We start from the raw sequence: 14,779 nt of genomic DNA, 5'->3' as shown, positions 1-14,779 counted from the left end.
AATGAAAGACACCTGGTCCCCATTAGGGACAAAACCTACCTCAAGTAAGCAGGGCCAACAGCGCCAACTTGAACAGCGCCAACAGCGCCATGATGTTTCCAAAGCTATCATAGATACAGGTTGTGCGGTATAAAGCATGGATAAAGTTTCCTCTGCTCGGGAAACTACAAAATTATTGCATATAGGGCCTATAGCAACACGCGAGCGCCGGAATATTCATGTCGTACCATGCCATGGTAGCTAACCAGCCCGAATCATCAGTGAAGTTACTCAGTTTGTCCCTCGTATTGTCACCTGGTTCAACCCCCTCCTAGGAGGCAACTTGCATCATGAAGCGCTAAGAGGAGCAGTTAGAGCAACCGAACTGTACGTTGAAACTTACTGGGGCCAGTTTCATAGAGCTGCTTAAGCAAAGAATTTGCTTAAGCACGAAAAACCTTGCTTAACAAAGAAAGGTTACCCCAGCTCAAACTCTTGTGAGTGTGATTGTCATGCTAACCAAAAGACAGGTAAATACCATTCCAAAACAATATACATCACAAGAAGTTTTGGCCGCTAACCTGATTTGTCAAGCAAGGTTTTTTTCACGCTTAAACAATTTTTTCGCTTAAGCAGCGCTATAAAATTTGTTTTTACTTGCACTGCCTTTATGTACACTGCGCATGACCATCAAGTTTTCTTGGCACGAAATCAAAACTTATGGGCTTATACCGGCGTCGGGAATTCTTGAGTTTGGTATCAGAAAAAGATGCAGCCTTTTGCCATGGCTTTTGAACTTAAGTATCTTGCAACAAGATCTTTTTCTTCCTTCATGCTTGCAACCACATTCACCAAACTCAGGATGTCGGAGAAATGTCAGTTACGTAATACTTTCGGAAATGAAACCTTCAGAGCGGTTGGCCCAAACTGAATAGACGTGGATAAACATTGCAGTTGTGAGGTTTTTGGCGACACCGCAAACCTTAACCTCCCGCCCAATTTCAAACTTTGTCAGGCAAGGCAGCAAAGAGGTAGGTAGTGTTCCCATGAGCATCTGTAGACCAATAATTAAAGCTGGTAATTAAATGCAGGGAAAATCAGATAAAACATTAATCGAAGGCGACTCAGTTCGTAATTAAATACACATAAACTTGTTTTATTATTTACTACACTAAACGTCTTTACAAAAGCTACATGCTGTTTAATCTTACTTTCATTATATACAATGTTGGAATTTCAAGTTTTCTGTGAAATCACGACAGGTCTTTCCTGTGGGAAAATGTCACCAAATATTGCAGTATTTTGTAAATACATGTAGAAAGCCGAATGAGTATGTACACAACTCGGTGGAGTGATCGGCCAACAGTATTTACAAACCAACACGTTAAGGCTGAGGTTTTTTTGCAAATTTGAAGTCCGAGTAGCATTTTATACACATGTACAAGTACAAGCAAAGGCAAAGTGTGAAAGAAACACAAGTATCCTTCTTACGTCTTGGCAGAAAGACAGTGTTTGATATACTGTAGACGTTAAATTCTCGGCACTTCTTGATGATAACAGAGCTTGTTTGCTTGACGGAGTGAATGGAAACTAGACTTTTAAATGGTTCATTATATTCAAAGACTGGTACAACACCAACGATAACAACATCTACACTAGTATCCCCAACGGGGAAACACTCCTTAAAAACACTTTTCATATGAATCAAAAGAAAAACTACGAATTTGAAAATTCCAAGATACAATGTGTTGCTTTTCCACAATTTTTTTTTAACCATGGTACAGAATACTTAAATCAATATACACGTATCCACAAATAAGCAAGTCTAACAAGCTGTAGTTGTACTGAACGAGTGATAAATCGTGAAACATTATTGCCACTACCTTAATGCAAAAGTAGGTTCCCAAACTTCATGCCAATAGGGAGGCAGAAATCCATTTTTGCTTTTTTTTGATAAAAACATTTTGATTGGTTTGATTTGACCAGGCTCAAAATTCAAATTTGCAGCAGTGACGTCCACACGGTTCTTGTCAAGCCAATCACATGTCAACCAAAAGTCTGATTGCAAGTAAACACAAACGGGCAACAAAGGAGTGCTATCAGAGATTATTTGAATTTGAGAAGCTGCTGACTGGGTGGGAGATGGTAGACTTGTGAAAAACTAGAGACGGTCTTGTAGGGACTTGTCAAGTGAAGTTCCGCAGATGTAGACAAATGATACAAATCTTTCATCGGGTATAAAACACGTGGATCTTGGATGTCTTCGGCACCCAAGCGACTTCGTCCATTACTGCCCTATTCTTGATATTCTCGGAGGCATTATCTCGCCTCTGTAGTCTCTCAGATAGGGGTGCTTCAGCGCGGCTTTGCACGAGATGCGTTTGGCTGGATCGTAGATCAGCATTTTCTGGGGGGGGGGGAGAAAATGAACGTAAAATCCTCAACTCAGTCGGAAGAGCTTTTTCAGTCTCACCACATGTATACATCAAGTAAGAGCAGTCTTGGTAACATTCAAGACTTCAATGGAGTCTGTGTTAACTAAGGGTGGGACGTTTACACGTTTTAATGAAAAAAGTTTCAAATCTGTTGACAGATTTTTCCAAAGTTTTAACGGAACCGCTCCCTTTTAGAGGTTTGACATTTTGATTGAAGCAATCGAGTTCATTTTCAATGTAAATGATGCCTGTAAAATGGAATTAGATTTTCAGAGCACTTTACAGCTCGGTCATATCCGAGGAATACCTTGAATTCATCATCGGAGCTTGGTGTCAACTATTTACATTGTGTACAATTTGTTGTGTTTAAAGTTTTCAATGACACCAAGGTGAGGGTGAGATGTTGAAACATTTAAACGGTATGGGAGAATTTTCTACAGGTTTTTTAAATTAGACGTAAAGTCCCTTCCTCAGTGTTAACACATCGTTTTCTCACATTGATTCAGTGTGACATGCGAAACCAGCCATGAAATATCTCAAACCTGCTCCAGGGCGTGACTGGCTGAAACATTTCTGTGCAATCACAGCAGTGAATCAACATTGAGCTTCATAAGGTGATCTGAGTTTGAGTACTATGCTTTCAAGAGAAATCGCTTCTGTATGGCGTCAATCAGCCAAACATTTGGATATCCATTTTTTTTTACCTGCAGAAGGTCCATCCCCTCTGGGTCCAACGTCTTGACAGACTTGGTCAGATTGTTGGTGGTCCAGTTGGGAAAAGTTGGCTTGTAGTCGGGCAACTCTGTCACCCCAGGCCATGACTGATCAGTGGGCGTGCCCAAGGTCCTGCAGAGAGATCAAATGTTGAGTAATGTAATGGTTGCTGGTGCAGTAAACGTATTTACTCGGTCTTAACCAATGCGAATCCTACAAAATTGACTAGTGCACTGGAGAGTAATAACTTCTTAACATGATATGTCAAGTGCCATCATGATCAAAACCCTGATACAGTACATACATGTTTGGATGGACCTACCTCATCAATTCTGCAAAATCCCTCATAGGCATTAAATGGATCGTGAAGGTTAAGGTTACGGAGGAGAGATTCCCCCAAAACTGCACTATTTCCATTTGTAGTGTTCCCATAGCAATCTGAAAGCCTAATTCCACAATTTTTTTTCAAGGACTTTCCAGGACTAACATTTGACAATTTCCAAGACATTTAATGCCATTTTGCAGAGAAAAGCTGCTAGGTATTATGACCTGGAAGACTGCCATAGGCACTGCTACAAACTGACAAGGACCAATCAAAATTCTCTGATTTTCCAAAATAATTCTTTTTCAGGACTTTGCTGTGATTTTCCGTGATGGGAACCCATGCATTTGTCTTTCTTTCCCCTTTCCTTTATTCCTTCAAGCCAAGCTTTTAAGCACAAAGGCTCTAAGAAATGGTATTTATTTTAAACTTTGATCCAATGAAATTGTAAGAAAGCCATGCACGATGCACTGAAATACTTCCGATGGCACAATCACTGAACTTTCCTCAAAACTTCAATATACTCTGCGCAAATTTAAGGTGGCTGCGATCTGCTCAAATGATATGCTGAACACATGCAGCGTACACGCGATGCCCCACCTGAATATTCTGAAGAGTTGGTCAATCTCAGAGTCGCCGTGAAACAATGGTCTCTTGGTCACCATCTCGGCAAAGATGCAGCCTATGCTCCAGACATCAACCGGCGTGGAGTACCTTGGGGAGCCTAGGAGGACCTCTGGGGCTCTGTACCACAGGGTCACGACCTGTGCAGGGGTAGAGCAGAGCAGACAGGCGTAATTACTGTACTTTGACTGTTGTGGTGTGTCTTGACTAAACTGGAGGATCTGATTTCTTTTTTCTTACCAGACTTGATACCGCACACTTTGAACCTATCATGATATGCCATCATTTAAAATTTGTGACTGAATCCCTCAATTTTTTACCAGCAACTTTGAGGGTGGAACAAGGGTGACCCCATGACTGAACTTACTGAGATGATACATTTTGAAAATTCATCGTCTCGTTCAATAAAATATTTCTGACAGTACAAAAAGCTACAATTCCACACCTCATGTGTGTAGACTCGGACAGGAATGCCGAACGCCCTCGCTAGACCAAAGTCAGCCAGCTTGATGATTCCTTTCTCGTTGATGAGCAGGTTCTGCGGCTTGAGGTCCCGGTGAAGGACGCGGCGGCAGTGACAGAACAGGATTCCCTGGACAATCTGATGCAGGTAACTCTGTACACCAAGGAGGAAAAAAAAACACTTCAGCGTGAGAATCCTGGATTCCTGTGCACACAGAAAAAACACTACCATTGTTGACGAGAGCCTCCTAGTCTCATCTCTCCACGGAAAAGTTGAAGTTTATTTTCTACAATATAACCACTTGCTGCCTGTTCTTTGGAAAGGGTATCGGCAAAGCTTTTATGCAGTGTCAACAGCGCCGCTTTGACTGGTCCCCCCAAACGTGATGGCTTGGCACTAAGTATTTGCTGGGTATTCCTGTGACGAAGGCCCGGAAACTAAGGCCAACTTGCCTCACCTTAACAAGTTCAGGGTCCATGACGGTCCCACGTAGTGTCTCCATGTACTTCTTGAGGTCCATGGTCAGAAACTCAAAAACTAAATATAGCCGATTCTCTTGCATCAGAACATTGCTTAAGCTGAAACGGTCCGTAAACAGAGGTTAAAGTTTAATGTTTGGAAATTACTGTATAAATCAGCTGTTTCTGAAATTGCGGAATAAAGTTTTAACTCCACCCACTAAATATTTTTTTCAACCTTTGTAGAACTAGTTTGCCTGTTTTGTAACATTTAAGCAGAAACGCAAAGGAAAGTTTCAAAAGAGTTGATAAAGTTTCAGCCTGGCTGCAGACTCAGCCAGGTTGACCCATCTGCTTTGGTGGAAAGTTAGAACACCATCAACAAAGTGATTTCAGACAAAAGGAAGTATGTATGGCTTTTTTACTCATTTGCCGTAAACGACAGTACATGCTCTCAGAGTGAACGATCTGGTCTGCTCACTTGACAACATTGGGGTGCTGAAGCTCCTTCAGTAGCGCGATCTCACGGATCGCCGTGCTGGGCACACCTTCCTCCTCACTCTCCAGTCGGATTTTCTTCAGGGCCACGATGCTGCCGTCCTTCTTGCATCGCCCCTTGTACACCACACCGTAGGTGCCTACGACCCAGAAAAATATTTGGAGTGGGAAAAATACAAGTGCCACAGAATTAACGATAAGTGAAGCATTCATGCAGGTGTGAAGATTCAAAAGCCATGACACGGTATGGAATTGAGACGTGTTAAAAAGGGCAAGTAACCAACAGTAAAAGACAAAATAATATGCAATATGCAAATGTAATATGCATGTATGACTGCCAGGTAATGGAATGACTGGCGTGGATGTTTTTAAGCAGTGAATCTTACCTTCACCTATCTTCTCAATCTTGGAATAGTCCTCCATCGTAAGCTGCTTCATTGTTGCTGGACTTTTTGGTTTATACAAACTCTGTACACAGTGAAGACTATACAGCTATATTACACAAGTTAGTGACTTGCACTCGACCTAGTAAATTGAAAGAAAGGAACAATGAATTCAAAAAGTGAATGTCTCAGAAACAAAGTGACAAGCTAAACAGTATAATAGGAAGAGTTCAGTAATTATATCATCAGAAGAATATCAGTCATCAGGTCAGAAAGTGATAACATGTCCTCAGCTAACGAGTCAGATTTTGAAGGGAAAATATCAAAGTATTTAAATACACGTGAACGCTTTTGAATGTCTCTTGAGGCATTTGAATCTATTAGGTCGGTACATGTATAATAAAAGACCGAGATGGGTGCAAGGTGAAGGATGGGGCAGTGACGATTGACGGCAAAACCGAAAGAAAGACCCGCAAGAATGTACACCATGCAACCATGACCCTAAGTACAGTGCTGTATACTTTTACAGAAAAAAGCATTTCAAATTTTCAGCAAAATGAAAATACCACATTATTTCAGTCATATATGTATGTTTTACTTGTGCTTGCTTCAAATATCTTTTAAAGTTTTTAGGCCTGTGTGTCAAAAAATGACTGCAGGATGACCAAGGACAGGGAGGCTCATAAATTTTTCAACTACTTTTTGTTTTCTTTTTGTAGCGATCTTGGAGAGGATGACACGAGAAACTCTGAAAAGCAGAGAAATATTTATTTGAAGCAGGGATGTTTTTTGTGTATAAATGCAGAGCAATTCACGTGAAATTGTGATTATTTTGTGCCCAGAAATAAGTATGACTTTCAACTGAAAAGCAAAATCATATTTTCATGAAGTGTTTCTTTATTTCAATGAATTAAATGTTGGCTTCACTTGAAATTTAAAAAATTTTAAAATTGGAATTTAAATAGGGCCTAGAGGAGCTATGGTAAGGGGAGAATCGTGGACTGAAATTTAAAACAGCCCAAGGCGAACAAAGCAATCTAGTTGGGGCAAAAACTTAAAGCCTGAAATTGAAATCTGACTTAAGCTAACCATGCATGACAATGCTGCTGAAAAGGGTTAGGCCAAGGGCGCAGGCCTTTACCATGTTAACCCGAAGCTGCACCTTTCATACAGATATATGCGTCACTGCAATTCTCAAGCATTTCTACTTATAATCCGTCATAACGAATCGAAGAATTCAACATACATGTAGTTTAAAACTAATGAAACATTTACAAAATAAGCCTAGTTTAAGGCACGATGTGTAACAAAGTCAAAGATAAACATGAACCATGTGAACGTAGTATATGTGCATGTACGTGGCCTATGCGGACAATCGCGGGCGCAGACAAAGCGTTCTAAAATGAACATCCAATTCAGAGGTACATATCATTCTTCCCTAGAACATTATTTAACATTCGATCAAAAAATACTCGACATATGCTATTCAACAGCTTGATTCTTAAAAACTGCCATTTTTGGAACAAAATCTCCCGAAAATATCACCGACACCTCACGCAACACTCACCTTAGACCATTTAAACCTCCGCGCTGCGCAGCTGATGAATCGTGAGTGTGGACCGCGAAGTTCGAAGTAGCGAATCGGAACCGTCGTAGAACGCCAGTGGACCAATCAGCGTTAGGGTACGCGTATGACGTAAAGGGCGGCCGGCTTAAAGGGCGCCCTCTTTTGGACGTGGAAGGACAATGAAAGGGGTGTGCCTATTTGAGAAAAAATTTATTTCAACGAAAAACCATCGAAATGCGGGAAGGGGAATGAATTAAAACAATAAATGAAGCCCATTTCACGCAGTGTATTTACACTCCATAGAGTCGAAGTCGTATCAGCATTCTTTCTGCCTTTGTATTTATTCCTTTTTGTGGGGGAGGGGAATGTAAGAGAGGTGGGGTGGGACGGTACATGTATCATACTCCACAGGCAGTCATTCTGGAGTTTCCAGGAAGGCCGTGTCACATTCTCCCGACATCTTACAGCACATGCCGAGTGTTAAGAAAAACTTTAAAAACAATCCTCCAATATTTGAAAAATTTCATCACAAAACATATATCCGTTTTATTAACTGTGAGATAACGCAAGATTAATGTCTGCTAAAATAAAGAAAATAAGGAAATGTGATTTATCATATCTCTAACAAAGGTTCAAATCGGAATTCAACAGACGAGATGTCAATTTTAGCAGATATTTTCATGACCAATATATCGGTCATCTTAACTCATATTTTTCAAAAAAAGGTGAATGTAGCATTCTGTGATGAAACTCTTCGTTTTGTAAAAATTTGAAAAGAAACTTTTGAGAAAATACTTTGTAACTATTCCACGAACAGACAAACATCCTGTAAAAGTTGTCATGTTATTTTTCTTGCCTCAGTGTCATGATCATCACATAATCATAAATTCATAATTTACCCACTAAGGTATAGAAATCATTTTTGCCATAAAGTAGGATACTTGTCATCGAGAAAACATACTGGTACACTGCCGTCTTTATTATTTCACAACACTAAAAGATACTTTTGGATCAATTATGCAGTACTGATAGCTAACAAATATTTCAAGTGTTACCTTGTCGGCACACCCAATTTTGATCTTATGGCCTTCAATGACATGACCTAACTCATGATATGTGAAAATACCACAATTTCTGTGGAGATGGGGGCTGTTATATCCCTACTTTTTGTTTGGGATATGAGTCATGAGATTATCCACCATTTTGGTGGTGATGTCTTACTGAACTTTCCAAAAGTTACACATTTTTGGTGTGTTGTTTAATGAATGAAACCCCCCCCGTGTGATTTTTCACCCCTTCACTTCAAAGTTGTTGGGCTCAATAAGTAAGATAGGGCCATCAGAACACCTGTTAACATGCAATATCCAAATATTGAAGTATTTTTATATGAAAGGCATGCATTTGGGGATTGATTTTAGAGATGAAGCCCGAGAAGTAGCTGAAGCCGGGCACTGGAAACCTAAGAACTGTTTAATACGGATTAAATGCACCTGCTAAAAACAGTGAGCATTTCTTAAATGCACATAATAAGATGCGCATTTCTATTATAAAAACCCCTACCGGCTTTTTTTTTATGTAAGAATGCCCTCTGTTGGGCTCTAACATATGGTGCTATAAAAATGTCACTAAGTGTAAGTCAGGTCATTTGTATGGTGTGCCCACTGTAACAAAATAGGGTACTCAATCTGCACATGACAATGATGAGCAAACACCACTTCTCATCATTTTGTCTTCTCTGGTTACACTGAATTATGGCAGGTTTCAGTTCCTCAGACAAGCTTCACTCCTGCCTTAAAATTGTCCTTTCATAAGTAACGCGAGTCCAGGAAATCAAAGAACTGTTTTCCGACAACAAGGAAACACAAGCTCGCCGACATGGCATAGAGCGTTCCGACCAGTTTGTCCTCCGTGAGCAGCTGCTTCCCGGTGGCAAAGAGCAGGACGGAGCCAAAGTTGAACATGGCCGAGCTATAGACACTCCAGAGGACCCGCTGTTGAGTGGACGCTGATCGGAGGCAGGGGCGGTTGAAGACGTACAAGCCAATCCCCAGGTGGGAGTTGAAGAGGAGGCTGTTGGCCACGCCCAAGTGCCATTTGGGAAACAATCTGTGCATAACAAGAAAAGTCAGATGCTGGGAAAAATTGTTGTAATGTCCCTGAGTAGATCGGGGGGGGGGGGGACAAGGCCACCTCCCTCCCAACCCCAAATAAACTGTAATTTTTTTAAGGAGCGAAAGGCTTGTTTTCCTCTTATTTCAGTTCTTTTCCTTCCCCAAAACACTTTAAAAGGCCTAAAATGTACCCTCAGCCCTCAGAAAGACCATAAAAAGATACATGAAAAAAATGTCTAAAATTTTGGTCCCACCAAAACACGTTTGGCCCCTCCCCGGCCCCACGGCACTGGCCCCCCAAAATTGGTCCTGGATGCACCCTTGATTATGTCTGTAACCATAAATATTTCTAAATGTAACTTCCAATGAAAAACGTGAAGCACTAAGCAGCATACCATAGCAGGTGACAAAAAGCATCCTGATCACTAGAGTACAAGCCCCATCAATTGAACCCCCCCCCCCACAACAACGACCCATGTTTTGCCCTGGCAGGTCAGGGTGGTTTTGCTGGGCCCTAGCCCTAGGCCTATGTGATTTGTACAAGTCACTACAATATACCATGGAGGTAGCCCCCAGTACGGCGCTAAGACTTGATTCTTACCCTGGCAGAAGGTTCCTATCTAATATATGCATGGCGAATAATGTGTGGCTTGCAGCTCCCACTATGGGCAAATACGAGAAGCAGATCTTGTCTAAAATTTGCCTCCCCGACAAGCCCGGGCCCGAAGCAGACTCTTCTGACTTGGAATCTGCCATCTTGGATATGATATATAGGAATGAGAGAGGGCGCGCTCATACAAAGGCCGGGAAGTATCCTGGTACAGTGGCAATCGATATTGATCAACCACTAGTGCTTCTTACCGATGAGATAATCGGCTACTAACTTGCACAATGATGCCAGCTGATCGATCTTTCCATCCTTGGCTGCACCACTATATAAAATTCGTGTTTGGTGTGTTTAACGTTCTTCTGATTTATTGCTTTTTTGTGTGGTGCTAAAATAAAGTAAAACTATAATTAAGGCAAACAAGCAATCACACACGGCATCAACCAGAAACATTTTTTTTCAACTCAGAATTTTAAGTTTTTTATTTCTCATCAAGCATGATTTTTTGTAATGTTCCTTTATACACTTTATGATTCACAGAATTTTGATGTTTAAATTTTACACTGTTTCCCTACACCGATTATTGAACCCAGGATACAAAAACCCGAAATAAGATAATTTAGGAATTTTTTCAATTATCATAGGCATGTTTTTCTTTTTGTACCGTGAAAAATACTAACACAATTAACAACTGTCAGAGTAAAATCTCATTAACAGCAGTAATTCAATATTGAATAAATATAATTTGAGTACTCTACTACTCCAAATCTCAGGACTTTTGCTTATTCTTAGAATGATTTCTTTCTTGTATGGAAATAACTTTTTACTTTACATAATAAATTCCTTGAAAAGTTCCACCCCTGATCAGTAGTGCCCCATTCAACTGTGTTCCCTCGAACGCAGAACTTAAGAGGGTGTACATGAACATTGCCGTTGTAATATCCGGTATGATTTTATCCGGCTTTAAGCTTCAAAAAATGTCTTGCTCAACAGTGATGGTTCCTCGACAAAATACTGTAATCCTCAATTTCGAATGTTTTTTTAATTTTTATTTTTCTCTAAGCACTAAAAGAAATTTGCTTAGAAACATAAGTTCCCTCTCAGCAACCATGCCATCTACAAATTGGGCCTGAATAGGGTCTCAAACTTCAGCACTGGACCAGTATACGTAACTTATATGCCCTCCTCCTTAAACTCACTGGTATAGACCCTTACCATTGGGCAGCCACCATCTTGCTTTTCTGCCATTCAAACGCAAGGTAAACAAACTGAGTATGGAAGGGAAAAGAGTCTGTTCCCCTTTATCGATATGATGTTTTATTAGCATTGCCAATGGGTCTACTGGAACAAGACAAACATGGTAGCATTATGCATATGATAAAGATCTATCTGCAGGGAATTATCCCCTGAAGCGATTCTTCAGGGAACGGAAGAGGCCGGCGAGTGGTCCAGTTTTCTGGGGTCTGTTCAGGCGCTCATAGTGCATGAGTGCGAGTTCCTGCAGCACTGCATCCAAGGTAGGTCTCAGATTTGGGTCCTTGTTGATGCAGCGTTTCCCAAGGGCTTTGAGGCAAGATGCCCGGCCAGTCTCAGAGACGATGTCCAGGAAGAATTGTCCCAAACTGTAGACATCGGATTTGACGTTGTAGCGACTGGTGCCTTTAATGACCTCGGGGGCCAACTGTCCACAGTCTTTGAAGCACTTCTTTTCCTGAGTTGGGGTCAGTTGCTGTGGCGGGGGAGGGTTGTCGATACGGTAGGCGTAGCCAAGGTCGATGATTTTCCCTTCCCAGCCCCCTGATTGGTCCTCTGGATCCCGCCACACCATGACGTTGTCGGAATGCAAATCGTTGTGGGTCCAACCTGCCGCATGCATGTCTTGCAGTCCTTGGGTGACGTCAGTGGCCACTTTCAGCCAATCGAGGGACTTCATCTTGCTGGATCGCTTCCGGAACATCTTGTAGGCGCTGCAGGCGTTCTGCTTGTCGAGGTCTCCAAGGAACTCCATGGCGAAGGAGTAGCGGTCCACGATCCCCAGGAATTTGGGGAAAGCACTGCTGGAGGAGACGGCGTTCATGGCCTGCGTCTCCCTCTTGAACGCTTCCTCAGCCTTCAGTCGGTTCCCGACTTTGGTCAGACGCTTGACCGCTATCAGAGTACCGTCCGTGCAGTTCTGCATCAGGGATACCTCTCCGAAACTCCCACTGCCGAGTTTGACTGTGGAGTAGGAATGTCCCTTCCGGGACATGACAGGGGTGAGATCAGCCTTATCGATGCGTGGCAGAGTACCAAGCGATCCAAGTTGAGTTGGGGAGGTCTGAGGCTGTTTATTACCCCGAGTACTCAGGCAAGGCTTGTGGATCATTTCGGTTTGATTTACTGGGTTATTTCTGGAGAAATAAAAAGACGAAAACGTTCATCTTGTTATATTTTCATTACACTCTAGGGTTAACCTAAGTTCTGAAAGTAGAGCAGACAAGGATTTCTTTAAAAAAAATCAACGTTGACACTTTTTTAAATCGTAAAATATGTTTTGATTGGTGAATTGGTTGTACCTTTGTGAAGACCCAGGACCAGCTGTGATTGGGGTTTGCATCTGGTCGAACAGCTGCTGAGCTTTTTCAGCATTCTGTTTGTTTTCCTAAAAGGGAAACGAATTATAAAGAGTAAATGAAAAGAGTGACTGATAGGGAGGCTGTGCTGGGAAGACAGTCTCTTCAAAGTCAGAGTTTGAGCTTTTGCTGTCTGTGTTCACAAAATGCACTTTTTGCCTGTTGACTGTGAGATAAAACGTCCATGTTTTCTTCCATACCTCCACATGTGGACCTTGTTCTTCTTGGGTCAGGGAGATATTGGCACGGACAGCTCGTTGGATGTGATCAGTCAGTTCATTCGCGACGGCTGTCTTCTCAGACCGAGACATCTTGAGCATCTCACAGGGTGTCATATTCAGCTATCAGAGGACGAAGAAAGATGCACATAGGTTGGTTTTTCTTCAAGAAAAGTTGTACAAGTCTTAGGCGCACTGGTCTTAACCGTTCAGACCCAACTTTTTTGCGCTCGACATAATTTTTGTCCCGACACAGAACTTTCCCCTGTAAATTTTAAAATTGTTTATTTCTACTTACTAAGTCTGGCAGTGGTTGTGCAGTCTTGTTGTCAGGAAGCGGGGTGGTTTCACCAGCGCTGCCCTCTCCTGCTTCCTTCATCTTCCCTGGCGGCTCAGGATCTCTGTCCTCCTGAGGCACTGTCAATGATCTTGGGAAGGTTTCGTCAGTGGACGACAGGTTGTTTCTTCCCTTTGTGGGCTGTGCGATGTCACAGCCGACATCTCTTCCCTCTGGTTGTTGATCACCTTGCCCAGATCTTTAAAAACAAGCACAAGAAAAACAAGCAGGTATGTATTTTTGAGCACCTTATGAAATTAGTGAAGTTCTTAAATCGCTGATTCAAAAGATAATCAAAATTTCCCCAAGACATCCATTTGTCTGCCTGTCTTCCACTACCACCTTGGATGTTTAATATTGTACTGCTCTGGGGTAGGAAAAGTACAGCAAAATGACTTGGTTTACCTCTCTGGGCATGTGATAGCTGGAGACTGACCAGAAGGGACCGGTGAGTGACCAGTTAGCTTCAATGGTCGCACCACCTTCTCGGTGATTTTAACCGAGGGACATTTCAGCGCCTGGGCGATGGCATCGTGGCGGACTGCTGCCACGGGTTGAGGAGACGCCAAACGGTAGGCGCTCAGGGATCTGAGGAGCAAAAACTTAATTATTTAAAGCTCGGTCCCTTGACATAAATCATAACTTAGTAGGCCTTTGATGTTTGAGGTACAGGTAGATTTTAACACGAAGACCTATGCCTGTAGGGGTGTCCAAAAACAGGCCTCTAGAGCTCACGTGTTGGCAACCAGCAACGACAGTTGGGCTAAGCCCTGGACACTAGATTTTTGGTCACATTCGCATTAACAACATTCCAAATGATTTTCCCCATACATTCATCCAACTACTTTAAATTTTATATTAGACAAATTTCGAAACTTCTTCAGTGAAGTCGGGTAGGTTACATGTATTTGCATCGATGAAAAAGTTTCAACTTGGTATTAATGGACGAGTTCGAATCAAAAAGGACACCGACTGAAATGACCAAACTCACCGGAATTTATCCGAAGCATACCCTGAAGCAAATCGAAACATGGTGTTACAAAGTTTCTCTCTCCAGAAAATCGCAAGTAGATCGCAAAACAAGACAATCTCTCGAAAGAGTCGCTCGTAAGCAAGCACACGTGTTTACACCGCAAACTGTAAACTGGAACTGAGCCACGTTTGTTTGGTAAACATAAAAATCGTCCAGGTAACTACGCATTTCGATCTTCACCATGTTCACGCACATGAAGGTATTGTTACGCAACAGTTTCAGGTTCTTGCCTATGATAATACGAAATTGTAACGAATACACTGCGCAACATATGGTACGCGATGTTATGCATTCCGGCTTCCTGGCTAAATTATAGTAAAAATATGAAAATTACCTTTAGCTGAAAGCACGACCACCTCATTTATACCGTTCTGATCCTTTGCTTTGTAAACTGTTGTAAAAACACAGCAAACGCCAC

At 41.9% G+C, this 14,779-nt stretch overlaps 3 protein-coding genes across 3 annotated transcripts; all 3 read right to left on the bottom strand.

Annotated features, from left to right (window-relative positions):
• Window positions 1-1,111: 1,111 nt before the first annotated feature.
• cdk1 (cyclin dependent kinase 1) lies at window positions 1,112-7,547 on the bottom strand. Its single transcript, XM_022224289.2, has 8 exons — window positions 7,444-7,547; window positions 5,880-6,018; window positions 5,477-5,633; window positions 4,995-5,115; window positions 4,520-4,690; window positions 4,051-4,214; window positions 3,119-3,260; window positions 1,112-2,386 (listed from the first exon to the last, which is right to left on the bottom strand). The coding sequence occupies exons 2-8, from the start codon at window positions 5,929-5,931 to the stop codon at window positions 2,267-2,269; spliced, it is 927 nt and encodes a 308-aa protein (XP_022079981.1). The 5' UTR covers window positions 5,932-6,018; window positions 7,444-7,547; the 3' UTR covers window positions 1,112-2,266.
• Window positions 7,548-8,267: 720 nt separating this feature from the next.
• Window positions 8,268-10,340, bottom strand: LOC110986165 (uncharacterized). Its single transcript, XM_022247854.2, has 2 exons — window positions 10,156-10,340; window positions 8,268-9,549 (listed from the first exon to the last, which is right to left on the bottom strand). The coding sequence occupies exons 1-2, from the start codon at window positions 10,308-10,310 to the stop codon at window positions 9,249-9,251; spliced, it is 456 nt and encodes a 151-aa protein (XP_022103546.2). The 5' UTR covers window positions 10,311-10,340; the 3' UTR covers window positions 8,268-9,248.
• A 273-nt stretch (window positions 10,341-10,613) lies between these two features.
• LOC110990686 (uncharacterized) lies at window positions 10,614-14,674 on the bottom strand. Its single transcript, XM_022255807.2, has 6 exons — window positions 14,320-14,674; window positions 13,734-13,916; window positions 13,290-13,527; window positions 12,974-13,114; window positions 12,717-12,802; window positions 10,614-12,551 (listed from the first exon to the last, which is right to left on the bottom strand). Exons 1-6 carry the CDS (start codon window positions 14,358-14,360, stop codon window positions 11,561-11,563), a joined length of 1,680 nt encoding a protein of 559 aa, XP_022111499.2. The 5' UTR covers window positions 14,361-14,674; the 3' UTR covers window positions 10,614-11,560.
• Between the last annotated feature and the right edge of the window lie 105 nt (window positions 14,675-14,779).

This window comes from Acanthaster planci, linkage group LG19 (assembly GCF_054643075.1).
Source record: "Acanthaster planci isolate LZ-2023a linkage group LG19, COTS_SCS, whole genome shotgun sequence".
NCBI lineage: Eukaryota > Metazoa > Echinodermata > Asteroidea > Valvatida > Acanthasteridae > Acanthaster > Acanthaster planci.
Note: the sequence above shows the minus strand (reverse complement) of the source record. Positions and strands in the feature narration are given on the sequence as shown.

Excerpts from the sequence above, each read along its gene's own strand:
- cdk1 (XM_022224289.2), bottom strand. The coding sequence starts at position 5,931 with ATGAAGCAGCTTACGATGGAGGACTATTCCAAGATTGAGAAGATAGGT. Across the intron at positions 5,116-5,476 it reads CAGCACCCCAATGTTGTCAA|CTTAAGCAATGTTCTGATGC; the intron begins GTGAGCAGACCA and ends GGACCGTTTCAG. Across the intron at positions 2,387-3,118 it reads AGGGGATGGACCTTCTGCAG|AAAATGCTGATCTACGATCC; the intron begins GTAAAAAAAAAT and ends CCCCCCCCCCAG.
- LOC110986165 (XM_022247854.2), bottom strand. The coding sequence starts at position 10,310 with ATGGCAGATTCCAAGTCAGAAGAGTCTGCTTCGGGCCCGGGCTTGTCG. Across the intron at positions 9,550-10,155 it reads GATAGGAACCTTCTGCCAGG|ATTGTTTCCCAAATGGCACT; the intron begins GTAAGAATCAAG and ends TGTTATGCACAG.
- LOC110990686 (XM_022255807.2), bottom strand. The coding sequence starts at position 14,360 with ATGTTTCGATTTGCTTCAGGGTATGCTTCGGATAAATTCCG. Across the intron at positions 12,803-12,973 it reads AACAAGGTCCACATGTGGAG|GAAAACAAACAGAATGCTGA; the intron begins GTATGGAAGAAA and ends TTTCCCTTTTAG. Across the intron at positions 12,552-12,716 it reads GGTCCTGGGTCTTCACAAAG|AAATAACCCAGTAAATCAAA; the intron begins GTACAACCAATT and ends TTATTTCTCCAG.